General features: G+C 39.0%; 4 protein-coding genes across 11 annotated transcripts; 3 read left to right on the top strand and 1 right to left on the bottom strand.

Annotated features, from left to right (window-relative positions):
• The first annotated feature begins 10,470 nt into the window (after positions 1-10,470).
• On the top strand, positions 10,471-13,825 carry LOC105284124 (surfeit locus protein 4 homolog). Its single transcript, XM_011347410.3, has 3 exons — positions 10,471-10,617; positions 11,600-12,274; positions 12,563-13,825. The coding sequence occupies exons 1-3, from the start codon at positions 10,567-10,569 to the stop codon at positions 12,647-12,649; spliced, it is 813 nt and encodes a 270-aa protein (XP_011345712.1). The 5' UTR covers positions 10,471-10,566; the 3' UTR covers positions 12,650-13,825.
• Positions 13,810-17,530, top strand: LOC105284125 (histone-lysine N-methyltransferase SMYD3). Of its 3 annotated transcripts, none has more exons than XM_011347411.3 (6): positions 13,810-13,963; positions 15,392-15,633; positions 15,719-16,023; positions 16,332-16,611; positions 16,758-16,920; positions 17,196-17,529. In XM_011347411.3, exons 1-6 carry the CDS (start codon positions 13,833-13,835, stop codon positions 17,422-17,424), a joined length of 1,350 nt encoding a protein of 449 aa, XP_011345713.1. In that variant the 5' UTR covers positions 13,810-13,832; the 3' UTR covers positions 17,425-17,529. The 3 variants fall into 3 exon arrangements, with proteins under 3 accessions (XP_011345713.1, XP_011345715.1, XP_011345714.1); XM_011347413.3 differs by lacking the exon at positions 13,810-13,963 and adding an exon at positions 14,479-14,955; XM_011347412.3 differs by lacking the exon at positions 13,810-13,963 and adding an exon at positions 14,962-15,190 and having other exon boundaries at positions 17,196-17,530.
• Positions 17,531-18,479: 949 nt separating this feature from the next.
• LOC113562102 lies at positions 18,480-21,912 on the bottom strand. Of its 3 annotated transcripts, none has more exons than XM_026970404.1 (5): positions 21,756-21,912; positions 19,860-20,082; positions 19,432-19,779; positions 19,138-19,346; positions 18,480-19,019 (listed from the first exon to the last, which is right to left on the bottom strand). In XM_026970404.1, the coding sequence occupies exons 3-5, from the start codon at positions 19,696-19,698 to the stop codon at positions 18,911-18,913; spliced, it is 585 nt and encodes a 194-aa protein (XP_026826205.1). In that variant the 5' UTR covers positions 19,699-19,779; positions 19,860-20,082; positions 21,756-21,912; the 3' UTR covers positions 18,480-18,910. The 3 variants fall into 3 exon arrangements, with proteins under 3 accessions (XP_026826205.1, XP_026826206.1, XP_026826207.1); XM_026970405.1 differs by lacking the exon at positions 21,756-21,912 and adding an exon at positions 20,617-20,832; XM_026970406.1 differs by lacking the exons at positions 19,860-20,082; positions 21,756-21,912 and having other exon boundaries at positions 19,138-19,318; positions 19,432-19,669.
• Positions 21,913-22,689: 777 nt separating this feature from the next.
• On the top strand, positions 22,690-27,114 carry LOC105284123 (rab-like protein 6). Of its 4 annotated transcripts, none has more exons than XM_011347408.3 (6): positions 22,690-22,842; positions 23,522-23,733; positions 23,819-24,309; positions 24,429-25,207; positions 25,423-25,921; positions 26,071-27,114. In XM_011347408.3, exons 2-6 carry the CDS (start codon positions 23,607-23,609, stop codon positions 26,269-26,271), a joined length of 2,097 nt encoding a protein of 698 aa, XP_011345710.1. In that variant the 5' UTR covers positions 22,690-22,842; positions 23,522-23,606; the 3' UTR covers positions 26,272-27,114. The 4 variants fall into 4 exon arrangements, with proteins under 4 accessions (XP_011345710.1, XP_011345708.1, XP_011345709.1 ...); XM_011347406.3 differs by having other exon boundaries at positions 23,819-24,321; XM_011347407.3 differs by having other exon boundaries at positions 22,703-22,803; positions 23,819-24,321.
• The last annotated feature ends 102 nt before the right edge of the window (positions 27,115-27,216 follow it).

Here is a 27,216-nt window from a genome sequence, read left to right as displayed (position 1 = left end):
GCACGAACATCCTTGCGTACCTCGCTCATCTTTCGATCATACTACTCTTAAACACTCTCTTTTGCGTAACTTAGACACATGCATAATTGCGATTAATAGAAAAGAACAGAATCGAATTTGGACAATTCGTATACCGTCTATGTATCTCAGTATGTATTTGTGGCTCTCAGGAAAAAACAAAAATGCTACTTCGATAGACAAACAATATTCAAAGATTATATTTAAAATGTATTAAATTAAATATGAACGAGTGTTATTCATAACTGGCAATTAAATTAATATGTGTATACTTGTACTTCTATCTATGCATTATATCAAAATTGTATAAAAGGATCCTGCAGAGATAGCAATACCGTAATCTAAAAAGTCAATTACAAATTTCTTCGCAGAAGAGATGTTTGATTAGGATAACGGCATTTTCTAATTTTCCATCTATATATAGGCGTTAAAATCCCACATTAAAGAGAATAAAGGCGAAAAGGTGTTTTGCGGAAGTACAGGAACAATGAGAAAACGCAACCGTGAATTGCTTGCGTGCTACACGTCGCGAGACCGATTATCCGTTTGGAGCACAAGGACACGCAGGCCGTCCGGACTCATGATCCGGCTTCTCTTATTTTCGTATGGGCCTGAGAGGCGAGCCAACCGTGGGTACGCACCTGCTAAGAGGCAGGCGCAGGTGCATTTACCCACCTTCATAAGCATTACTTAATTTTCGACGGTTACATAGCGCGAGTGTAGTAATTGGCTCGGTGCGTACCCGGCTCTGAAAGAAAAGGATGAAAGGGCACCCGCCTCGAGCGATCCTGCTCGCCTTAATGTCGCCGGCATGCCATCGCTCTCCTCTGGCTCTTTTACTGTTGTAAATTTTTATTTAATTTACAGTAAAAATCGTAAAAAATTATATGGAAAAGCATGACACTTAATCAAACCCGTTCCTAATCGTATGTAAGGCATTTAAAAAAATTAAAGAAAATATTATCGGATTATTATATTTAACTCGACATTACAAACGTGTACTTTTTATAATTTTTCAATTTTTAATTATATTAATTATAATTATATTAATTTTTAGGTATATATATTTATTTATTTATTAAATTTTTTATATGTTAAATAATTTGTTTAATTGAAAAAATTCAAAATAGAGAATATGAATATAATTTTATAGAAAAACTAAAAAAGAAAGATATATATTATTTGCATCCAAATGTTGATCAATTGAAAGTAACACCCGTGAGAGCTTTAATGTCCATACGGTATATTGTTGGCATTATCGGCTGGATCAATTTCACAAGCGTTTCGTTACGGAGGTTACCCCATTTAGACCCGAAACGGAACGCATTACGAAGTTCGAGTACTTATTTACTGCGCGCATTAACGTATCTTGCAACGCATCGCACATTTTTATCTTATTTTGTCTCAAATTTAAATAACATCAGTTTTGTTATACAAACAAGCATTTTGTAATTGTATAAAATTATTTCATAAAATATAGGAGATCGAATTAATAATGCAAATCGTGCATTTTAAGAAGAGCCATTGGAAAAGAAGTGACAATTTAATAATTTAACAATTATTATAATAAAAAACTTTTAATAAAAAAAGAGGAGAAATCGTTAGGCATAATCTTTATGCATAATTAATCTCTGCGTGGAAAATATAGAAATTTATTATATATTCATCGATATAAATTCGATATTAAAGATGTCATAAAGAAAGAGAAAAAGAGAGAGAGAGGGAAACATTCTATTTTGTTTCGTTTTAAAAGACAGTCCTAATTTTCTCTCAAGATTTCACACGTAAGTCATTCTCGCAGGATTCACGTCATCTTTTCCAAGATTTGACTCAGGAATTCAACTTAACGCTGCTGTTTCAGTCAGCGAATTGACCAGTGTCCGTCACATCGAGAGAAATCGCGAGGAGGAATGCCAAGGGAACCGAGAGAGCCGAGGGACTTAGGTGCAACAGCAGCCATAAAGCAAGATTAATGAGGCGAACTGCGCTCCGGTAGGAAGCTGTCAGGGTCCTGGCGCCAGCTGACCAGACGACTCGCACAGTCAGCCGCGGTATCGACCACACGTACACCCACACATGTTCGCAAACTATGATCCAAATCCTCCTACCTCTTATTCGCCGTTGTTACGAGAAAATTACTCGTTTTACGTTTTTAGAGATAGATTTTGTACATACGTTAAAAATTAATAATCTGGTGCAATAACTTTGAATAAATTAGAGAATGCTACGATAAAAAGGTGAGAAAAACATTATAATGATATAACAATGATAAACAGACGATTAGTGCGGACTTCTAATGCATATTTGGGTAAAAAACTAAAGAAAGAAGCGTCATTATCAGTCATCCATCATAATTCAAAAATTATATATTACCTACGATTATTTTGATTATAACAGGTGATAATAGTAGATGATCGTTATCACTCGTTTTAAACCGCTAATTAAAATTGATGTTTACAAATGAGGAAATTCGTATAATCTGTCATCATCATTCAATCGATAATCCATTCTTCGATTCCTGTCCATCCCTCCCACGTGATAATTTTCTCAGCAAAAGGGACTGATTGATCTCTTTATCGGCGACGATCGTGACATTCAAGAACGCGGGCTCCCTTCGCACGTTGTGGGCAAAGAAAGCACCGGTGGTTGTGGCTTGCGTGCATGTGTGCTGCTGTCTCGACACGTCCTTCCGCATCTTCTTCTCAGGCCCGCGATCAGATCGACCATTTCTCGATGGCTGGCACTGAAAGAGGAGTTCAGGACACCTGTCTCCGACGGTTATCCCACGTTAAGTACACAACCAGTTTCGCAACGCACGAGGTCGAAACCCTGACGAATACGAATCGATTTGCGGTGCACATGTACTTGTACTGCACAAGTACAAGAATAGGATTGTTCACTCGCACATGTGCGCGCATAAGATCGCGCGCACTTACGCAGGGATGGACAGCTGAATTAGACGAGCAACTACACGAATGCGGGAAATCGAATTGAATCCTAATAATGCATGTAAATGTGTGTGTTTACAGGGTGCCCTAGAATTACGATAGTCTCCATTGGTTTAGGCAATGCACAGATAAGTTTTAGGTTTGACATCAGTTTATTTCATGTAATCGATATTGGCGTCAAAACGTTAGATAAAGATTGGAAAATTTGGTTTGATGATATATTAATATGGTGATACAATAAAAACTAAGTAAAACTAGGCATTTTCTGAAAATGGTTTTATATAATAACAATAACACTTCTATAAGTAATTTACATAGAAAAAAAATTTATTTGTATAAAATACCCAGGAATTTCCAGAAATTACCGCACTTTCTCCTGTTATTAAAATAAATTATTCGCATTCTGGACACTTTAATCAATTTGGTGTCGATTTCTCTTTAGCGAAAGTTAAATTGGATGTCACCTTTTTTCACGCCTTCTTTATATTTAATGTCAAACGGCAATTAGACGGCACTTTCTGCCATTTAAAATTATCGCTCATAAAAAATGATACGAAGAAGATAACTTTGCTGCTCATTTGCAACATTAAAATTTGACTCAGAAAAATATTGGTTAATAATAAGCTCAAAAATTATGAATATATCGACAATTGATGAACAATGGAAATATCATCTTTAAAATATCAAAGAAATAAATGATTAATTTAATACTTTTATTTGATCACAAAAATATATATCTTTGTGTTTTTATTGTAAAGAATATTTAGGAAGAAACTGAAAAAGTCATCGATTAAAAATAAGTAAAAGTAAAAGCACATTGTGTTGCACCAGTCATATTTAATTACTAAAATATTTAACACGAATAGTAATGGTAAATGAAATATTTCCATTCTTATCTTGTACACTTATTTTCTATTTTATTTAAGAAAATTTGTCGCGGCACAGCGGGATGCGATTTCCGAGACACCGTCTACACGTGAATGTATATTAGGTTCCAGCCGCTGAGGCCGGACGAATACAAACGCGAATGCGAATGGCAAATGGCGGGTGACAAGGCATCGGCATCTGCGCTTAATTAATGCAACACCGGCCGCAACGATACAACGAGGAGGAGCCTGTGAGAATGCTGCGGGATCACTATGCCCGGTCCAGGCAACGACGGAGATCCTACCTCTCGAAACGACGGAACCATGACTGTGCCCAAACCAGTCTGGGATGTTCAATTATGCGCGTCATCTACCAGCACTCCGTCTCCAAATCAGCATGTTTAATGAAAAAAAAGACATGTGCGGAAAACCGATTCTTATTCCTCGTAATGATTAACTGCATCGATACCAAAAGATACATGACGAATTTTCGTGAGAAAATAGAGTAGACATCTCAAAGCAAGTGACAATAATAATAGCATTATACAAAATATTAATAAGAAATTAATTTACCCAACATATATATTTTTGGATAATATAAATATGATAAATCTCTCTCGCACTTTCTTTCTACTTTCGTAAATTGTTCAAATTTCAATACAACTATCGTCACATGCTTAAATTAGGAAGGTATAAATGTGATTATATCCAAATCGTAGTAAATCGAGCAAATCTCGAGGAAACCTCACGATTCTATAAAGTTCATCGAGGATTCTCGACCGGTGTGGTTTGATAAAGTCCCACAAAGTCCGGCGAGATTCGACAATATAGAGGTCCAACCAGTGAAGTTCAGTGATATCTCGCAAAGTCCAACAGGAAATCCATAGGATAATACACTATATTTGTTTGCTCCCACAAGAATATACGGTTGAGATGAAAGTCCACCGTTAAAAACTGCTATACCGAAATAAGACGATATTAGCAATACTTGAATTGTACCAGATGTACCAGAAGGATCACGTATGATCGCACAGCTTCATGTATTCGTAATTATGTGGCACATTCTTAATCTGTCTCGAACCTTTTCACCAAGAGTTAAAGTTCTCGTTAACATAGCTGTAAAGATCACTGAGATACGCAAATCCTACCATGACAAGATGATGCGTTATACTTGGAAGGTCTCATGATATCCAGCAAAATTTTGCAAAAAAACTCTATATTCAAAGAAGTGCTCCAAATTGCGAGGAGTATAAACATGCACCTACAAAAGAATCCTATGCTCCGTGCGAGAAGCGACGTATTCTATCGATATTTACAAAAGTCCTCACGAAGTTCTGCATACTCCCACGAGAAACAGCGTGCTTTCTCAATATAGACAGAAGTCCCACGAAGTCTTGAGCGCTCCCTTGATGTCTAAAGAAACTCTGCCAAGTTCTGCGTACTCCCGCAAGAAATTTCGTGCTCATTTAAATCGAAGATTTCAATCGCAATTATCTTCTAATCTTTCGTTCCATTATCTAACGATTTACTTTTTAAATCGATTAAGATAACATCATAAAATACAATGATAGCAGTCCCTTGTCTATGATAAAAATAACACGCTTATGTCATTTGTGTATTATTGAGATTTTGTCCAATACGGAAATCACGACTTGTTTTTTGCTAAAGAAGATGTTAAACCATCCTGTCCAGACCAAAATGATCACGTGCGCGTGCATCATTGAGCATTGGTATTTCGAGATAGCTGTAATTCCAATTTTTTTTCTCCTTTATCTCTCTCCTCGAATCACGGACACCCGCAAGGACTATGTCTGTGGCTCTGTGCGAAAGCAATCCTCTGTATAGGATGCGACAGCACGGCGCCAGACAGCCTCACTCACGCACACATAGTCGGATCCTCGCCGCTCGATTCCTGCCGCGACGACGCTTCGAAACGAGTGCAACTATGCTCAATCCTCGACTTACGTAAGTCTCAATCGTATCCGCGATATGATCATGATCACTGCCACAAGAATTGTGTAAGGGGGATGCATATAAGCGACCCTGCTGAGAGCTCTCGGCGAAGCGAAAAGGAAACTTTACGGTAAAATACCGTCTTGCATGTATTGCTTCAGAGACGTGAGTGTAGACGAAGAGTACTCTACAGCTCTACAGCTATTCCTAAAAATTTTTCGAAGTACGAAAGACATTTATTCCCATTTCTAAACATTTTCCTTCGGTTAAGTCACCATTGGAGTTTTCTGAAGTTTCTCGTATCATCCCCTCGTAAGTTCGTACGAATGTGAGTGCACGTATGCGGAAGTTTCGTGGAGTTTTTCCACATTAACAGAGAATCACTCGTGTGTGCTACTTAGACGGCATAGATACGAGCAAGATCAGCAGGCAGACGTACACCTCGTCAGTTCTCTTTCCTGTCCAGTCCCAAATAGGGTACAGAGACTCGGCGCCTACCGACAACCGTGAGCAATAAACCAACTCGTCTCTATTACGACTTGATATGTGCGGCATACACATGCGGTACGTATTCGCGGTAGCAGATAACGAATATCGCGAAGCGGCATCTCGAGCAAAATCGGCATGCTCGCAAGACAAAATAATGACGGTAGCAGTTGTTGACTGCGTCTTATATTAAAGAGCCTCATACGCGAAGGACGTAAATTTTGTTAATTATAATTTTGTTGTTCATTATGCGTCACTAATATAAATATAATGAACAAAACTGAATTTTACGGGATTTCATATAATATTATACTAAAAATGCTAAAGTATGAAAATCATACGTAGGAGCTAACGTTTTAAAAAGAGCTAGCGATTTTCTAGGATTAATTTAAAGCACAGTCAGTACGTTCCTGTTAATTGGCGAAAAACATTGGCAAAAAACCGAAAAGAATTGGCGACAACGATGTCGTAATCTGTTAATTTTTTTAATCCTAAGATTAATATAAACGTGCTCTCTAATTTGTTTTTTGATACAATATTTTGCGTCCAAATAATTTTCATCATATAAGATATACTGTTTGTAATATTCTGCTATTTGTAAAATTTCGTAAAAATATCCTATTTCTTTCTCATTATAATGAAATCTCAAATACATAGCTAAGAGAGAACAAATCTGTTTGACATGAATACATATATCCCACGCTCTCTATAAGTGCATAGTACTTCCATCTAGACAGAGATAAGTGAACACGTTGCACGCATGGTAACATGTTGACGTAATAGTGATTAACGTATCTACTTACCGACGATGATCGCTGCCGTAAATATCTGGAACAATTCAAATTTCTCGGCCGATCCTACGTTCGCCATTGTGTCAATCAAGACCTTTCTCGCATCTTCGTTTCCTCTTGCACATTTTTCGCATCTTCTGCATACAAAATGAAATAAATACATGATAACGGATGTATGAAATGGATATATATACAGGGTGTCCCGGGTTTTAACCGACAAACTGCGGGAGCATATTCTACTACTGGAAATAAGAAAAAATTCTTATATCGAGTTTGCTTAGAAATGCTTTATTACAAAGTTATAAACCAATATTGAAAAGAAATATGAGATAAGTAACAACGGAACATAGTGCAGAATTTGGAAGGTCGAAGATGTTTATGTTACGTGTATTCACATGTATCCATGTTCACTATGTTGAAACGATTCAGTATGATTGTTACTTTCGCAAGAGTAGCTGTTAGATTTCAATCGTCGTGTGAACTAGCAATTACTATCAGAATGCCAAAAGTGTTTTCAAATGAGGAATACACTGATATTCATTTCGTGTACGGATTCTGTGACGGAAATGCACGAGCTGCCGTACGAGAGTATCAACGTAGATTTCCTAACAGGAGAGTACCAGATAGTTCTGTGTTTAGTAATACCCATTTGCAATTACGTAATTTGGGTTCATTTCGACCTATGAATGAATATGATGATGTTCGTTCAGCTCTAAGACACCGACGACGCTCGGAAAGAATCTTAAATCTTCGCCAAAACAGCTGGATACAGTTAGACGGTTGTCCATCGCACTATGCTAGACAAGTTAGAAACTGGTTAGATGAACATTACGCTCATAGGTGGATTGGTCGAGGAGGACCGGTTTTCTGGCCTCCAAGATCGCCCGATTTAACGCCTCTTGATTTTTATTTATGGGGAACTTTAAAAAATAAAGTTTACAGTACAGAAGTAATCTCGCTTGAAGATTTAAAGCAACGAATTACTAATTCAGTTACTGAGATGCAACAAAATTTTCAGGAATGTCGTACTGTAACAAATTCTGTACTACGTCGATGTCTAGCTTGTATCGATGTACAAGGACAACATTTTGAAATGCGTCACTAAATCATTGCGTAGATAATTTTTATTTTTGTGAAAAAATCCGTTGTTACTTATCTCATATTTCTTTTCAATATTGGTTTATAACTTTGTAATAAAGCATTTCTAAGCAAACTCGATATAAGAATTTTTTCTTATTTCCACTAGTAGAATATGCTCCCGCAGTTTGTCGGTTAAAACCCGGGACACCCTGTATATGAATTAATTCATATAAGTACGTGAAAATTCGATGATATGTACATATATGTACATCGATGAACTGTACGAATTCTGTACTACGCATAGCTCTAAAAAAATTTTCTATCAAGTATACCTATTTCGTATCAAGTATTCCGAGTTTTGTATGACGAACAACGTAACACTCGCGTATAAAGCACTCGCGATACAATTCGGTACCCGAAAAACAGTTTTGGACAATAACAATCACAAAAACACGGAGCAATGCAGACACGACTCTGCATTCGCCATGATGGCGGACGAACCGATCGCGATTTGAAATCTTCGAGAGTGATTGCGATTATCGAAATGTCGAACTTGATATTCGAGAGCCATTATAACCTAATTTAATAAATCATTAGATATTAAAGCAATTTTCGAAAAATATAAACTGACGACTCGATATGCTCAATATTAATATATATTGTTTGTATATGATTTATAGTATATATTAGGTCATTAAGTATGAAACTTTACAAATGTAAAAGCGCCATCTTTAACATTTGTTATCTCAAATTTGGCGCCAGACGTCAGTATCAGGTTAGGTTAGTGTGATAGATGTATGTTCGCTCTTCAAATGTCATATTTGTTTGTTCAAATATCTTCATTAGTTTTATTGGTGGATTCTTTTTTATAGAACTATGGAAAAGTTCAAAATTCGTGTGATTTATGAATATGAGTTCCGCCGTGGAACCACAGTGTCGGAGACAGCTCGTAATATCAACGCTGTATTTGGTGAAGGTTCAACTACTAAAGCAACGGTGGGCAATTGGTTCAAAAACTTCAGAGATGGAGATTTCAGCCTCGCTAATGAGCCACGTGGAAGACCAAAGACGAAGGTGGACAATGATCACTTGAGAGCCGTAGTAGAGTCCGATCCATCTCAAAGTACACGTGAATTGGCATCGATATTCAATGTTTCCATACCCACCATATTGGTTCATTTAGCTGCAATTGGTAAGATAAAGAAGTTGGACAAATGGGTCCCGCACGAATTGACCGATGCGCAGCAGGCGCAACGTCTAGAGGCTTCCCTTTCTTTGCTTTCCCGTCACAAAAATGAATCTTTTTTTAATCGAATTGTGACCTGCGATGAAAAGTGGATACTCTACGACAATCGTAAACGCTCACATCAGTGGTTGAACGCTGATGAACCACCGAGACATCACGCGAAACCCAACATTACACAGAAGAAGCATATGGTGATTGTTTGGTGGTCCAGGTCAGGTGTTATCTACTACAACTTTATGAAACCTGGTACATCGATAACGGCTGAAGTATATTGCAAGCAACTGGACGAAATGATGCAACAACTTGCTATTAAACAACCGAAATTGGTCAATCGGTCAATGCCAATCCTGTTGCATGATAATGCTCGACCGCACACTGCACTACTGACCGTGGCAAAGCTACAGGAGTTGGAATTGGAAACTCTCCGTCATCCACCATATTCACCAGATCTATCACCTACCGACTATCACTTCTTCCGGAATTTGGACAACTTGTTGGTGGGAAAATTCTTCAATTCTCAACAGGCAGTCGAAACAGCCTTCCGCGACTTCATCGATTCCCGTACTCCTGGCTTCTATAGTAGAGGCATAGACCAACTACCACTAAAATGGCAGAAGTGTGTAGATAACATGGGCGCATACTTCGATTGAAAATAAATCATGTCCATGTGCCAAAAAATGCAAAAATTTATGTTCTATTTGTAAAGTTTCATACTTAATGACCCAATATTTCAGATATGAAAATTATATTTTTACATAGAAATTATGAGAGTTGAGCAGTTCATTGAAATCGCTCTTGAAACATTAACAATTATTACTATTACGGAATAAATACGTACGAAATGAATCGCAGATCAACATTTCCGACAAAATCTTTATAGTTTTCAATCACCGATGTCCGTGATAAACAGCAATGAACGCGCGAAATGCGAGGGATTTATCGGGATGAATCTAGCGCCATTCTTTCGCGACACGTACGCCGGAAGTGACGCCTACCGGCCAGTCGATCTCCACATCACACACTTCGATGCGATCGGGAGCTGTCGGCTTTTCCCGACAGGCGGACAGCCTCGCGTCGCTCCACGCGCCGCCGTGGCTGCGCAGTGCCAGTTGCGTGCGTGCACGTGTGTCTGTGGCGTGCGTGTGGGTGCTGTTTCGTTTCTCGAGTAAGGACACAGGATGGTGATCTCGCAAGAGATGCTGCTGAAGGCGGAGGAGGTCGCAGATCAGGTGAATTTCTCATTTTGCGATCACTGCTTCCCCGCCGGTCGCGAGAGTCGATCCTGATTCCCGGATTCATCCGGTCCCGAGGTGAATCGAGTCCCGTGGGAGAGATTGGAAGTCGGTGCAACAGTTATCCTGTCAACGTCATCGTCACCCGGCATCGTGCACTCCCATATTTTCGCGCGTGTCTATAATTCTGCACGAGTTACCTGCCGAACCTACGAGCCGCGTACACGAGCCTACGTGACGCGATTGAACGATCGCGACGCGCGTCTCCTTGGTCGTTCGCCGAAATTGCAGGTTATGAACTCTGTAGATGTAATCGGAGACCCGGAGTGCGAGTTATCATAATAAAATTGCTGAATAGGCTGCGACGAGTTTTACGTCTCTTTCACACTTGTTGCCGTATAGATATCATTGCTACGAGCGCCTCTTCAAAAAAATTCGATATATCCACCGTTGCATATGCTGCAATAATCATTATGATTTTTCCCTCCAATACCACTCTTACTCATTACTTTATTATTTCAGTTTATATTATGTGAATGAATAATGGAGTAATCAGTTTTCCTATTCACCGTTGAAAATCTTATGGTTTAAATGGAGTTTAATTGGTGTTAATGTATATAATAGGATCCTATTTGGCATATGGATTATTACCTACTTTCACAGACCTACTTTTTATACTCATATGTGTAACACTGTGATGTATGGTCTACCAACTCATTCAAAATTTATACCTTTTCTTTATATTAATAACTATATTAATTAATAAGCAACAAAGCAAGATTGGTAACTCTCTAAAACTATTAGAAAATTAGTAGTCAATAAAAGTTTAACTTTTGAGAAGCAATGTCCAGAATTTCTAGAATTTTTAATTAAAGCTTGAAAATGATATCTGTTCTTTTTTTATGTAATTATCGTTTAATTAAATATAAATGCATGTATTTACAATGTATTTCATTAACTATATTTATTATTGCAACAGGTGATCCGCAATGGAAAGCACGTGCTTCCAACACTCGCACGATTATGTCTTATTGCCACATTCTTGGAGGATGGCCTACGAATGTGGTTTCAATGGAGCGAGCAACGAGACTACATGGACTCATCGTGGGGCTGTGGCAAATTTCTGGCCACAGTCTTTGTCCTTGTGAATCTTGTGGGGCAGCTGGGTGGATGTGTCATGGTAATCGGCAGATGGCGAGTTAGCATAGCTTGCAGCGTCCTGTTCTTCATTGTAATTCTGCAGACTATCGCCTATAGCATTCTGTGGGACATGCAGTTCCTCTTCAGGAATCTAGCACTGATAGGCGCACTCTTGTTAGTGCTGGCCGAATCTCGAGTCGAAGGGAGATCACTATTCGCCGGTATACCCAGTCTCGGCGATAACAAGCCGAAGAACCTGTTGCAATTAGCCGGCCGGATTCTGCTGGTGTTTATGTTCATCACGCTAATACGCATAGAGATGTCCTTCCTGCAAATCCTCCAGAACATTGTCGGTGGCATTCTCATGGTGTTTGTGTGGATTGGGTATAAGACTAAGCTGAGCGCGTTATTGCTCGTCATCCTGCTCACCGCGCTAAATCTTTACCACAATGCGTGGTGGACCATTCCTGATTACAAGCCACTTAGGGACTTCCTCAAGTATGACTTCTTCCAAGTAAGTATTCGATTTTACTAAAGTATAGTCACTTGTGAAATACCGATTATTGATTATATCAATAAAATATATTTTAGACAAAAAAGATATATAAATCCTTTGTTAACATTTTAAATATCGTTTAACTGTTACAAAATAATTTTATACTACACAAAAAAATTTAAAAACGAGAAAATTATTTCTTATGCGAAAAGTTTATCAATTTTTCGATTTTTTTTTAAGTTTGAGATGGTTTTTGTGCAAATTTCCTGGCTTTAATTTCTCACGCATCGATATTTTTTATTGCAGACATTATCAGTCATCGGTGGCCTCCTGATGATAGTCTCTCTAGGTCCAGGTGGAGTATCGATGGACGAGCATAAAAAAGAATGGTAGAAAGGACTCTACTTATGAATGTGGAAGATGCGTATGCCATCGGGTTGTTATCATCAAGTTAATTACGTCTCCCATTCCTGTCCCTTTATACGCTCAATGAATCCTAAGTGAATCGTCGTATGTCAAACGACAGCAAAAACTTAGCCAACACCAGCAGTTCTGGGGCGATCCTTTTACCTTGACTTAATTGACTAATTGAGGTTCGTGTTTTTAACACTGTCTAATGCGAAGCAATTAAGACCTTTAAGATGATTCGTAAAACGAAAGTCCATTTTATACGATCTGTGATACGTGATGGAATTCGGGACAAAAATTTTGTTTGTAATTTTACTGAAGTACAGAGACAGTTAAAGATTCGTAAGTATATGTTAATATATGTATATGTATGCATATGTTAGATATCCTCTAGTTAATTTGTAGATATCCTCTAGTTTTCCGAATGTTTGCTGTGTTATGGATGCGCATAAAATTACAGATAGCATTGCCTCTCAAATTCTGTCTTACAAGTTACGGATCTAAAATGAGTTCGGAAGCTTACTGTAGAACATAAATTTAAACAAACAAAAATGAGAAAACGAAAGAAATATACAAAGACTAATTTATACTACGGATAATGGTATTGTACATACGACATCACGTATCTGATATGGATAACGTATCTTTTTCTATTTTGAATTGATTCGATCGCTTCGTGACCGATTTGTACCGATATATGTTCTTCCATTGTTCTGAAATTTGATCCACGAGTTTCCGGGGAGAAATTCTCTGGGAATCCGACGTCTAGTTAATAATATAGTCCGTTTCATTATAATTTTTTTTTAACTTAATTGACTTTGTAAATAAGCGTTCTAGATTGTCTTAATTACGCAATGAAAGAGAGAAAGAGAAAAGGGTGTTAACGAGAAATCAGCAGGTTAAGGGTTATTAGTTAGCTCTAATAATACATTGTACGAAAATAAATCGATCTTAAAATAGTGCACGTCTAAGTCGCTCTCTCTCTCTCTCTTTCGTTCTCTATGTCAGTAAAGCTAGAAAGGAAGAGAGAGAGAGAGGAAAGGAGAGGAAGAAGGGAGGTGCAATCGTATAAAAGTGCAACGCCTTGTCAAAATCTTCACTGTACGAAGTGGCCGGTGAAGCTTGTCTGTGCAACAGCGAAAAGTTGAAACTCTAAAAGTCTAAAAAGATGAGAATCAAGAATCAAGGATGCAAGCGTGTCCCCGTAAACAAAGCCACCACTATTTTATACGGGAAACCCTTTGCTTATGTTGTAAGATCAACGGTGCGCGACGAAAGATGCGACAATTGTCTACGGAGGTACATATAAAATTATGTTTTATCAGATATATATAGATATATATATACATATTATACATATACATAAAAGAGATAATCTTGATAGAAAACCATTTTGTCCTATTATTTCTCCAGTCCTTAATCCGATGTGCAATGTAATCCGCTCCCTGCATATATTGTAAAATTTTATTTTATTTTAGTGAGTTATATCGTCTTTCCAACCTTATTAGTTTCAATCATTCGTGAAATGATAATTGTGCAAAACTTTGTATATATATATATATATATATGTTCCAACTTTTCCCTAATAATTAAACCAAACATGTGTTATATGCATCAGTTTAATAGCAGGATGTTATTAGGTAGTTAAATAATTGTACTTTCCATCTGTATATAATAAACATGTAATTCCTGTAATTTTTACACAAAAGATGATGTGATATATATATATATATATATATAAATCACGTAAAATACAAATTGTATCAAATTCATATCTTACGTCAGTCTATTTTCATAAATCTGTGAAATTATTATGAAAATTTTGCGCCAATTGTGAAGTGCGAACTCTCTGATTTTGTGTAAACATTAAAGAACTTAAAATATTATAAACTTTTTCTATGGAAAGTTTGGGAAAATTTTTATTTTATATTAAATAAATATATATAAATGTTATTAAAAAAAGCTCTTCAATTCCTTGTTTTTTATTTCTTTCAAGTACAAGTATATTGAAGGAGAATTCCTTGAAAAATGAGAAAAAAATTTTAAGGTATACATATAGACGAATTATTTAAAAAGGTTCAATAAATTAAAATCGTGTTTAAGAAATCTTTTAATGCATTGTGCATGTATTTATATTGTTTAGAAATAACTTTATTTACTACTGTATCCTACTAAGTTTTTGATTTATGCAAAAAGGATGCTATTTGCACTGTAGATGATCTAAGTATGAAGTGAGACAGCTAACATTGTTAACATAATTCATTGAAGATGCAATTTGACGAGCTGCAAGTGTACGTCTGACTTTCGTTTATCGTGCAGAAACGAGTTAGGTTAGATCGCGCTTTAGAATCGCAACTTGCAACCGACAGAACGATGAGGTTTCGCGGCTGTATTTTACGCTCGTGCTTGTAAAATGAGTGAAATGTTCGCAGTAAAACGGGGAACGACAATTCTCACCGGCAAACCGTTTGCCTGTGCGCTTAACTCGAAATGTAGAACTGTTCGATGTGACAATTGTTTGAAGAGGTATATGACAGTATACTGATCAAAAGAGTTTGATTAAGACACACACTGCGGCTGTAATTAATTTTAATCTCCAACGTAAATCGTTATTCGTAATGAAATTATTTTTGTTACATTTATTGCATGAGTCAGATATAGATTTATTTGATTTATACTCAATCTCGTTTTATTTTGCACACATTTAGACGCAATTTGCATTTACAGCGGCAAGCTGTTAAAGTGCTCCAGCTGTCAATACGTGTACTACTGCGACCGTAATTGCCAGAAAGAGTCCTGGCCGATACACAAGGCGGAATGTGCACATTTGAGAAGAGTACTGCCAAAGATTGTGCCGGATGCAGCACGACTGATGGCACGTATAATCCTCAGGCTGCATCGGGGTGGAGCTGACGAAGTAGGCTACTATACCGAAACGAATTCTAGAAAATTCAAGGATTTAATGTCTCGTAAGCATTTTTCTTTTAAAGAAAAAATTTTTTTATGAAAAGTATACAAATATAATTAACTCTCTCTTGTGTATCTGAATTATAGATTATTCAGACATAAAGAACGATGCAAAACGACTAGAGCATTTCACTATGCTGTACGGAGTTTTATTAGAGTTCCTCAGTGACACGCTAATGCCCAACGTTGCGGAGCTAATGGGCATTTATGGCAGAATATGCACCAACTCTTTCAATATATTAGATGTCAATATGAACACTATTGGAGTAGGCATTTATCTGGGAGCGTCCGTGATAGATCACAGTTGTAAACCCAATGCCGTCGCTGTCTTCGAGGGGACTACCATCATGATCAGGACGTTGACAGATCTACCTTCTTTGGATTGGTCACAGGCATGTATCATGGCAAAAGCATGAAGTAAAAAATAATGAAAAAATATTCAATAAATTTTAATCGACTTCTTCGGCATATCCTGATGTTAAGATAAATTTTCAATGTACTGCGTGCTAACTAACGCTAGACTTGAAACCGCAGTATTTCCTATAGAGAGTGAGATTTCACTCCAACATATAGGAAAAAATATTAAATAACTTTTCTATCAGTTAGACGATTCAACATTATTTTACTTGTTCTGAATGTCTCGAAATGAATTGATGTTACTTTTTGAAATTTATTAATGTGCAATCTCTTATTTTACCAGATTAGAATATCGTACGTTGATTTGCTCAGCTCGAACGAAGACAGACGCGAGGAACTGCACGGTTCGTACTATTTCTGGTGCGATTGCGAAAGATGCAAGCAAGCAGAACCGATGGCTCAGGCGAGCTCGTGCCCGAGCGTATCGTGCGATTCTCCGTGTTCGATCGAAGACGACGACTGCAAGCAATGCGGCGCGAAATTATCTCAGGCATTTAAAGAGACGTTTCGGGAAGTCACTGACTTCACTGCTCACCAGTTGGAAAAGATGAAGACTGTGGCTTGTATCCTTTTTTTTTAATCAATTCGTGATAGTTAATATAGTGACTACTGTGTGCTAGTAATCTTTTAATTGTTTTACTTATCTATATTAAAAGAAAAATAATTTATTATTATTATTATTATATTTATCTTCCTTAATCGTAACAAGATCTTGATGTCAGTAAGATATGCCTGAAGAAACAAAAGGGTGTATTGCACAGATTTAATGTACAACACGTTCGTACCCTGGAAATGGCTCATATCGCGGCAATGAATTTAGGACGCTGGGAGGACGCAGAATTATACGGCAAGGAACTCGCGCCGGGATATCAGTAAGTGATTAGTTTTACAAGTTAGCTAATTTAATTAAATAATTTGATTCAAACTCATTTTCTAAGCGTACAAAGATCTTGTTTATTTTACATTGCGCTCTCTTATTACAGTATAAGTAATCAAATGTAAGCACGGTCACAGATGATTGACAATAATGACAATGAAGTAATTTTCGACTAATTCTTCATTATTTAAAACTTCCAAATTAAAAAACAAAAGAAACTTAAACCGCAAAATTCACACTCAATTCAGTATGTTTTTTATTGCCTTTCAGATTATATTATGGGGAAGTACATCCTTTAACAGGGCTGTTGTATCTCACGACAGGGAAGATACAATTGCACTTGGGAAAGTCGAAGCAGGCGTTCGAAGTATTAAAAAAGGCCAACATGGTATTGATGATAACCCATGGTGATAAGCACTCCTTGGTGAGGGAAGAGTTGAAACCTCTGCTCTATCAAGCCACTATGGAGTCGAACAGTGATATTCATAACGGCGTGTAGCGATCTTAGATATTTTGTATTTTCTAGTAATAAATTTTTCTTTGTATAAGCTGACACCGTCTCCCGTTAAATACGAGATAAATAAATATATGTCATTTTATTTTAACGAGATGCTATATCCTTAATGTGTACCGAGAGAGATAAAAAAAAGGGACAGTAATAATTTACTACTACCATTTTATAGAAAGTCACGCGTGGAATTATTAATTACAATAATTCATTAAAAAATATAAATTTATTTTCTATGATATTGTATATAAAAAAGAAGCGCACCAGACTGCAACATGTGAGATCAATGAACTCCCTGCATTTAAAACGGGATAATTATGCAGACTTCATGGCGGAATAAAGAAGAAAACAGTGCAATAGCGCGAAAAACGCGCAATTAAAAAAACCGGATCTCGCGTTTCAAAGTCCGCGCGGTTTTGTTGTTTCGAGAGACTAATCGATTTTTTTATAAATGGTCCGTGAACGTCGCCGGCGCTGCCAACTTAAAAGGGTCGACAGGAGTGACTAGAGAACCTCAAGTAAGAGTATGGACATCGTGGATCGAAAATGGCGTTCGTTTGTCACTAGTATGGTCACTATCTATGAGGAGTATACAATATAACCTTCCTTACTTTAGGGTTAAAAATATTAGTGTAAGAAAAGTAAGTTTTTTTTTATCCCACCAATCACACCGCTCACAAAGAGTCCTGGAACTAAAAGGCGCATTACGTCAGGACTCTCCGCCGGTTCCACGCTCCCGGCTAAAAAGGGTAATTTTGTACGACCTACGTCCCCTGCCCCCAGGAGGTTCGGTCACCCCCCCCCCCCACCGGACTGCGCTCGTCCAAAATGCCGTGCATCCCTGTCGAGACTGGGCAGAATGCCCCACGGGTGGGTCATGCTGCCGAGTCGGTGACACTAAAACCGCGCCCGAGGATGGAAGGGTAGGAGACCCGCGGGTCCGAGAGCCCCGGCGGGAGAATGGGAAAGAGGCCCGCGCGGGTACGAGGGCCCCGGCGGGAGGATGGGAAGGCCCGCGCGGGTCCGAGAGCCCCGGCGGAACAAAATTACAATACATATTTTTATTAACAAGTAATAACAGAAATAAGATAAAAGTGTACGCAAGTAAGGCAGTAAGCACAGATACAATACACACAAATATAATAAAAGCTAATAAGCAAAAAATAAAAACAATTTGCAATATAGTAAACTAAATTAAATTCGCATATAAATAAAAACAATTTTCCGCGTCAGGGTGGCGGGTGGGTCCGCATGGCGCGTCCGGGTTCTCAAATTGTTGCGCATTCGCGACATCGTTGAACTCGGGCACAGCCACATTGGAATTCGTTGTAAACGTCGGATACGTCATCAGCCACTCTTGGTAGCCTCCGTTGAGAATCTTGATCTTCTTATGCTTTGTGCCGGGATCACATTTCTCGAAAATGTCCTTCAGTATGTTCAGATAAGTGCTGGTCGTCAAAGTTTCCTGCGTAGTGTTCTAGTCCACCAGAATTATTACGTCCACGTGCTGCGCCGACCGATGCTTAAATAAATCGAATGACTGCTTGTCCTTGTGAAAGCAGTCCGCGAACTTATAGCCCAGCTTTCTGAAAGCAAACACACCATGATGAACGTTCCAAGCGCGTCGATGAATTGAAAAAAAGGATATTTTATAAAATTAGAAAGTTATAAGCGAAAAAACATTATGCGAGATGTTGTATTTACCCCGGTTTAATTTCCGATTGTAGAATGTTGATGCACTTGTCGAACGTAATTTTGGAACCGTCATAATGAGCCTTCTGCCTGACGTCGATGATCAAATACCTGTCCACCTCCATTTTCTCCACCGCGTCGTTGTGCTTCCTGGAACTATGCTCATAGCGTATCTCTAACTTTTGCCTCAAGTCTGCAAGTATGTTTTTCACTTCATTTATCTAGAATACAAACATTCATGTATTTACGCACACGCAGCGGCACACAGTTATCTGGCTGGTCACTCTGGCATACACTGCCGCTTACCTGATCGACGGTCATGTTGGTGGAATAGATGGACTTGCGGTCCTTGTAATCCTGAGTTTTCTTCAGCCACTTGACCGTGTCCAGCCATCTCTTCAAGAGGATATACGCAGTCTTGTCGTTACAGTTCTTCTTCGTCATCTCGGACTTCTGGCGCAGAGTGGGAAGCCTCTGGTACACGCTGCGTGGCTTCTTCCCCGCACAATTGACTCTCGCATGCTTCACGAGATCATTTACGCAGATATACCCCAAATTCGCTCCGTTGGGCATCGTTGCTCGCTCCCGCAGCCTCGATCCTCGCCGCAAGATTGGAGCATCCAGTGACACTGGCGACGTGTTCGGCGCGATGTGCTATCAGTCCAAGGATACGCGTTAATCGCTTTTAATCTACTTAGGGCCTTAGCTCATAGTGATTCGCAGAAGGAACGTACCTGGCAGGTGCCGACGTGATATTCGCAGGTTCGCGCCGCGAACGAGAACGATCGCGCGACTTGAAGTATCTTCGTGGATCGTACGTGTCAGGTTTACGTCGACGGATAACCCGTCCTGTCGCGAACGACGAGCAACGACGTACCTCCAGGACGGCAACTCTCTCTCTCTTCATTAGACGCACCAGACGATACCGCGACGTCAAACCTAACCTCTCGTACGTAACTTGAACACCAAGATAAAGTTTTGACGGCGAATTTTGGAGGTTAACCTTTTCTCGCCCCGCATTTTTGCGCATATTATTGCTTAATTTCTGTTCTGAGCAATAATCTTTTGAAAGCAGCTTTGAATTGTCTAACAGTAGGATTATTATTCTGTCGTCCAAAAGCTTGAATGCATCCAAAAAATATCTCCAGATGATCTTGACTAATTTGATATAACGGTATATATGGTAGAATTTGTTCCTTATCGCATATATCTTGATATAACATTTTCAAACTTTCGATATTAATTAAAAAGCCAAGGACTCCCGTTTTACGATTAGAACGTACTACTAATTGCCCATTTTCAAATTTTAAGTTTAATAAATATTCTTTGCATTCCTCCAATTTACATAAAACTGATCGTAATTATCTGGATTTATTGGACGTTTATAAAACTTTTGTCGTAAATTTCTAGAATTAAAAATATCAAATAAGTCGTTCATCATCTGCAGGAATTCCTCTGTTGCTTCAGATTGTACAAACTTATCGATATTACCAACTAAACAAACAGATGATATAGTTCATTGTCGATAGGTGACACTACTAGTAGCCCGTAAAGACATGGCCGACGATCAAATCCCCCTCCTCGCCATTGCTTCACCCTCTCAGACCTATGCTCTCTCCTTTAACTCCGTGACACGAACCGTAATCCGTATGCATATTTAGGTTAGGCTGATGGCAGAGAACGCGACGTAAGCGCTTACGTCGGACGTTAAGGGGATGCTGGAGCTGCTAGTGAACTTCTTCGCGATGGTGCTGCCATCACACAATATTTGCACAATAAAATGCTTTTTACAAAAATTTGGCAATTTGTACGCACAAAATCGCTGTTGAGCGGTGTTTGGACGCAATTAAGGAATATGAGGATGCTTTTCGAAGTGACTTTAGAAGCGTCATAAAAGAGAATTCTGTGTTTTCCTTTAGGATTAGAGGTTAGAATACAGGAGAACACAGAATTCTCTTTTATGACGCTTCTAAAGTCACTTCGAAAAGCATCCTCATATTCCTTAATTGTGTCTAAACACCGCTCAACAGCGATTTTGGGTACGGTCCAAGTCACGCTTCGAAGCGCTTCTAGACACTTTCCATCCTTTTCCTTCTGTCAAATGAGAAGATAGAAAGTGTCTAGAAGCGCTTCGAAGCGTGACTTGGACCGTACCCTTTGTGTGTACAAATTGCCAAATTTTTGTAAAAAGCATTTTATTGTGCAAATATTGTGCGATGGCAGCACCATCGCGAAGAAGTTCACTAGCAGCTCCAGTATCCCCTTAACGTAGTACGGTCCGTCGGCCGTACGGCGAACCGGGCGAACTGAAGTCGGAGAGCGCCCGACTAGGAAAGACTGGATGCTCGGCGCGGCGCGGCTTATATACCCCCACTCGGTGGTCGTGGTATAATAAGCATATAATGTAATAATATAATATTATAATTAAGAAATATTCATTAACTAATAGTTAATGAATATTTCTTAATATATCTTAATTATAATATTATATTATTACATTATATGCTTATTATAAGTAGCTAACAAATTAACAAATAGTCAATACAAATATATGTAAGTAAAAAGAAGGATGTGAGGTTAGACAAATGTGTCGTTACATTTTGTTGTTACTAATAAATAAAAATACTTACCTATAGAATTTAAAACCATTCCTAGAGTGGTTCGAACAACTTGGGGCCGAACAGCCAGTCATTTTTACAAAACAATTAAGTTGCCACGTAATAAAAAGTAACATCACAAGTTTACAACCGAACAAAGCTTGGGCTCCAATATGGCGGACGAGTCAGCTATCCTTTATATAGTAGCTATAGGTGGGGGTGTGACGTCACGTCGGCGGCAGTGGCGTAGCGCCGCAGGGCGCGGAGCATTTCGCGTAAAGCGGGGTCTACAATAAGAATTTAAGGCGTAAGATTTAAGAAATTGACCAATCACAATCGAATATAAAGAGAATGATCTACTTTGATTGGTCAATTTCTTAAATCTTACGCCTTAAATTCTTATTGTAGACCCCGCTTAACGCGGAGCAGTAGCGTAGCGTTACCCCTGGTCCACAACCTTGCTTTAAGCTTGCTTTAAACTTTAAACCGTAAGAAAATGACCAAACACAGTCGATTATTCTCTACATATTCTTCTGGGTACAATTTCATGCTGTCGCCTGTCGCTCATTTTCAGCGTCAAAACAGGTCACGTGATCAAAATGAACGCTGGATATTGGTCAATTTTGATCACGTGACCTGTTTTGTCCTGAAAATGAGCGACGAGCGACAGCATGAAATTGTACCTTAAAGCAAGGTTGTGGACCAGGGGGTCGATTGTGTATCATATTACTTGGGTGAAAATTACAGAAGTGAGCAAATTTACTAGATGTTGACCAATGAAATTATAAATATTCTAGTAAATTTGCTCACTTCTGTAATTTTCACCCAAGTAATATGATACACAATCGACCCCCAGGGGTTACACTACAAAGATGTATTTTAGATAGTCCCTTAATTGATAAACCTCAATTCCGCCATTTTCGATCCCACTAGAAACTAGACCAATCAGGTGCGAATCCACGATGTCCATACTCTTACTTGAGGTTCTCTAGGAGTGACGAGCGCTCGAGGACGCAGGAACAGCTGCATATGACAGCTGTCGCGAACGGCAGGATCGTGCTCGACGGCGAGACTGCGAGAGGTGCGTTTTATTCACGAGATTCACAATATTTAACATGTGGTAAGTATAATTTCGCGTTCACGCGACTTCCGCGATACGAATTTCACGCGAGTTCGACAGATCCTCAAGTGGATCTCGTTCATTTCCGCGTCGCGACTCGCGAGGTTCGCGAAGCGGCTTTCCTCCGATAAATGTGTGTGAGAAAAATGGGTTTCGTACGCGGATTTCGACGAGACGTGTGGGCGTCAATTATCCTAATTATGTTCCCTTGAATATAATTTGCTGTAATTGCCGTGTGATATGTAGAACTTTTAATAATGCCGTAATACTGTATTACGGCTTTAATTTGCTATTATTATCATTATTAATTGCAATTGCGATATTTTGAAAGTTTGAGTTGCAAAATATGTTTGTAATGTTTGTAAAATATGTTTAATTTGTCGTGTCAGCGACTAAAATTATGCACAATCTTTGTTTCATTCAACATGTGTGCAACAAATATAATTTTATTATTTTATATGTGCGACAAATATAGTTTTATTATTTCATTCGGTAATTTACGAAATAAGAGCTTATCAATGTGTATATAAAAACATGTATGTGTATCTGATTATGTTTCTCAGCACATTATAAAATATGTAGGCCTTTGGAAGCAAATTGAACAGACAGAACGTTGTTTTAGGCAGTATGCAACGTGTTAAATATATTAATATTATATCCTAACACATTCTTTTTACAGACATATATTACAAACTTCTCTCTAGGCATCAAAGTCAATGTTTTAAGCGGATGCTTCTTTGAAGAAACATCTTTTCTGTCACACAATGTTCTCCGCCATTAAAAGACTAGCCGGAAAATCTGATGGCGCCGGCAATGTATCTCCCAGACCGGCGCATCAATCCATGCCGACGAATTTGCAGAGAAAGTTTGCGAAAGGCGTGCAGTATAACAGTAAGTGCATGCACGTACGTCGACGTAGTGACGCAGCGGAGTAGCGGACGCCAGTTGTAACACGAACTTTACACATTATTTCTAGTGAAAATAATAATAAAGGGAGACAGGAATGTAGGAAAGACATGTTTATTCTATAGACTGAAGGGGCAAAAGTTTATTGAAGAATATATACCTACCGAAGAGATACAGGTGGCTAGCATACAATGGAATTACAAGGCTACCGACGACGTGGTCAAGGTGGAGGTATGGGATGTCGTAGATCGCGGCAGACGCCGCAGAAAGTTGGAGGGCCTGAAGATGGACAACGCTCCGACTAGCGCGGAGAACGTTATCGAGGAGCCCGCGTTGGACGCTGAATTCCTCGACGTTTACAAGGGCACCAACGGTGTCATTATCGTGATGGACATCACGAAGAGCTGGACGTTCGACTACGTCCAGCGGGAACTGCCGAAGATACCTAGCCACATACCCGTTATCGTTCTCGGGAACCACTGCGACATGTCGCATCACAGAACCGTTACCGCCGATCACGTGACGTATTTTATAGACTCGCTGCACGAGAGGACCGCGCAAGTAATTCAACTAGTTGAGCTGTTATTAGCATTATTATTATTATTATTATGGCACTCAATCAGAATTGATATCTGTTGAAACATCATTGATATCAATCGCGTACATTAATTTTTTTTCAGGTAAGATACGCAGAGTCCTCGATGCGAAATGGCTTCGGTTTGAAGCTGCTGCACAAATTCTTCAACCTGCCGTTTCTGCAGCTGCAGCGTGAGACGCTGCTGAAGCAGCTCCACACCAACGAGGAGGAGACGCATTTAACCATCCAGGAGCTCGATCTCTTCCAGGATAGTGATGACGCGGACTACAATAAATTTCTAGACAATCTCGTGAATCGGAGAAGGGCTCTCGCCGACTCGGTTTCTGCCAGTAATCTAGTCTCAAACGTTCCGCCGTCTATGAGTAACTATCACCATACGTCGCCCAACGCGAATGCCGCGGGGGAGGTCAGAAGGTCGGCCTCAATGCCCGGTCCAATTGGCGGCGGAACTCCGATACCGGTGAAAAATTTGGAACTCAAGTCGTTACCGAGAAAGGAACACTCGACGAGCAGCGCGTTGGACAATTCCACTTGCAGGACCGCGCAAATCGTGACGTCGCCTCCCGTGTCTCAAAATCTCTCAAAAATGGAGCCGGGTAGGTCGGTGGAGTCTGCAAGTGACAACGAGAGGAAAGACTCGCTTAACCGACCGCAGTCGCTCATGTCCAAGATCTTTGGCCATAAGAAGGAGGATGAGACGGACGGGAAGCTGCCGAATATGAAAAATCTCAGTCTCGGCGCACCGTTGACCAGCGTCGAGGACTTCGTGCCGGACGACGAGATGCTGGATAGATCGTTTTTGGAAGACAATAGCCAGTTTTCGCCGCAGAAGATGCAGCAGGAAGACGTAGATTCCGAGAGGTAATTGAAAAATAAATAGAATTTACAGTGAAGATCATGTTTGCATCATTTTATTCCAAATTAAAATTGTCAATCAGAATTTAATTTTACAGACTTTAATCTTCAACTTATTAACTCTCCGTGTTAATTATAATAAATAAAAGTTTACATTTACAATATTACTAGCATTATTATCAAGAATTTTTTCTACGTCATTATATAATTTCCTTACACAGTGACACGGAGACTGCGAATCCCTTAGTAGCCGGTTACGAGGACGACTTATCGTCCATCGAGGAAGTAGCTTCTCCCGTCCAGCCGAAATTGTCGGAAAATCCGCTGTCGAAGCAGAAGCACAAACTGGAACAGCCGTTAGGTCCGGAGATAAATATAGAGAAGCCAAGGCAGACCACGAAACGCGACTCGGTATCCTCTATAGAGCAGGAACTGCGTATTTCCAGCGACTACGAGCCAAACGAACAACCCGATATAAATTCGGATGCATTTAGCTGGCTGCGACGTGATTCCAAGTGGCGGCAAAGTCCCGAGGGGGGCGAGGACGTTAGCAGCACCAGCACGAGGAAGGACAGGCTGGAACTGAGCGACAAGAGCTTGGACGTCAGTGTGACGAGCTCCAATGTTAATCTGGAATTGCTCGATGACACCAGTATGCGCCATATAAGCTCCAATGCCAGCAGTCCGGTGATGAAGGAGAAGAAGAAGCACAAAGAGAAGGTAATTTATTTCTATGTCTCAGAAAAAGATTTTTCTGATATCTCCAAATTTCACAATCGTTCTGATCGATATCGATTATCGCGCGACTCGATAATCGGATTGCTCTCTTTACGTAGCTCTCTCGTAAATCGTTATCGTTTACATTCTAGGGAGATGAGAAGGAGAAGAGAAAAAAGAAGAAATCAAAGGACAAGGATAAAGACAGGGAGAAAACGGAAAAGACTGAAAAGAAGAAGAAACGCTCATCGCATCGATCGAAGGACGAGAATAAAGGCCGAGACGAACTCGAGGAGTTTCTCAACAGTTCGGTCACGAGAATTGGCGTCGATGTGGCCTACGAGGCGATCTAGCATTCGGCAGACATCACTGCTGATGTATCTTAAGAGCCACGCATCTTCCAAGACTTCGCTCGTGTAAGATCCCCTTTCCCGTTAATGTATCCTACATCCTTCAAAAAGGGAAGAGAAAAATGAGTATTACTGTTGGCAAAAAAAAAGAATAACGCGTTTCATATTGCACTATTAATCGGTAAAAAAAATGTACTCATTTTGCATTAGATAACTCCTGTGCGCTCTTGGACCACTTTTAGGTCGTTGAGCATTTCAACCAGCTCGTTTCAGTGGCCGCGGCGACGAAGATCGTAATTTTACGAAAGATGAGTTTTAACAAACTGTGTTTATACATATATTGCATTTCCGATCTTGAATTTTTGACAATTTTTAACGGGTATTTTATATTTCGTGGAAATCGCAACTCTAAGCGTTCGTTGTGTGAATGGGAGTAATACGTGAATATTTTTTAGTGGTATGATATGTGATGTGATCATTATACGTGACGTATTGTGGCGGTATACTTATCAAAATTATTTATTGTACTCTAATTTTTTCGATATCCCTTCGTACGTATTAAGACTTATTTATCGTTAACATTGTTTATAAATTTTCTTTATTTCTGGCACAACATACACTATTCTTGTTGAATATTTAAAATTCCTTTAAAAACAGTTATTTACATAAGAGAGAGAGAGAGAGAGAAAGAAAGAAAGAAAGAAAGAAAGAAAGTGTTACGTTATTGTTGTATTTTTCATAACATTTAGCATCGTATAGCATTGTGCGATCATTACAGCTTCATGTTAATAAATGTATATAAACGAAACCACATTCTACGTAATAATTAGAAAAGTATATAAATAACTATTGGGTATTTTAAATTATTTTATTGCAAATATGTATAAACCTTTTATACACTAGTCCTTTTTATTTTGAGACTTATTTACGTTATAAAAAAAATTCATA

The sequence above is a fragment of the Ooceraea biroi genome, chromosome 6 (genome assembly GCF_003672135.1).
Source record: "Ooceraea biroi isolate clonal line C1 chromosome 6, Obir_v5.4, whole genome shotgun sequence".
Lineage (NCBI taxonomy): Eukaryota > Metazoa > Arthropoda > Insecta > Hymenoptera > Formicidae > Ooceraea > Ooceraea biroi.
Note: the sequence above shows the minus strand (reverse complement) of the source record. Positions and strands in the feature narration are given on the sequence as shown.

Excerpts from the sequence above, each read along its gene's own strand:
- LOC105284124 (XM_011347410.3), top strand. The coding sequence starts at position 10,567 with ATGGTGATCTCGCAAGAGATGCTGCTGAAGGCGGAGGAGGTCGCAGAT. Across the intron at positions 10,618-11,599 it reads CGGAGGAGGTCGCAGATCAG|GTGATCCGCAATGGAAAGCA; the intron begins GTGAATTTCTCA and ends TTATTGCAACAG. Across the intron at positions 12,275-12,562 it reads TCAAGTATGACTTCTTCCAA|ACATTATCAGTCATCGGTGG; the intron begins GTAAGTATTCGA and ends TTTTTATTGCAG.
- LOC105284125 (XM_011347411.3), top strand. The coding sequence starts at position 13,833 with ATGAGAATCAAGAATCAAGGATGCAAGCGTGTCCCCGTAAACAAAGCC. Across the intron at positions 13,964-15,391 it reads TGCGACAATTGTCTACGGAG|CGGCAAGCTGTTAAAGTGCT; the intron begins GTACATATAAAA and ends TTGCATTTACAG. Across the intron at positions 15,634-15,718 it reads ATTCAAGGATTTAATGTCTC|ATTATTCAGACATAAAGAAC; the intron begins GTAAGCATTTTT and ends TCTGAATTATAG.
- LOC113562102 (XM_026970404.1), bottom strand. The coding sequence starts at position 19,698 with ATGCCCAACGGAGCGAATTTGGGGTATATCTGCGTAAATGATCTCGTG. Across the intron at positions 19,347-19,431 it reads CCAACATGACCGTCGATCAG|ATAAATGAAGTGAAAAACAT; the intron begins GTAAGCGGCAGT and ends TTTGTATTCTAG. Across the intron at positions 19,020-19,137 it reads CAATCGGAAATTAAACCGGG|AAAGCTGGGCTATAAGTTCG; the intron begins GTAAATACAACA and ends GTTTGCTTTCAG.
- LOC105284123 (XM_011347406.3), top strand. The coding sequence starts at position 23,607 with ATGTTCTCCGCCATTAAAAGACTAGCCGGAAAATCTGATGGCGCCGGC. Across the intron at positions 24,322-24,428 it reads CCGCGCAAGTAATTCAACTA|GTAAGATACGCAGAGTCCTC; the intron begins GTTGAGCTGTTA and ends ATTTTTTTTCAG. Across the intron at positions 25,208-25,422 it reads GAAGACGTAGATTCCGAGAG|TGACACGGAGACTGCGAATC; the intron begins GTAATTGAAAAA and ends TTCCTTACACAG.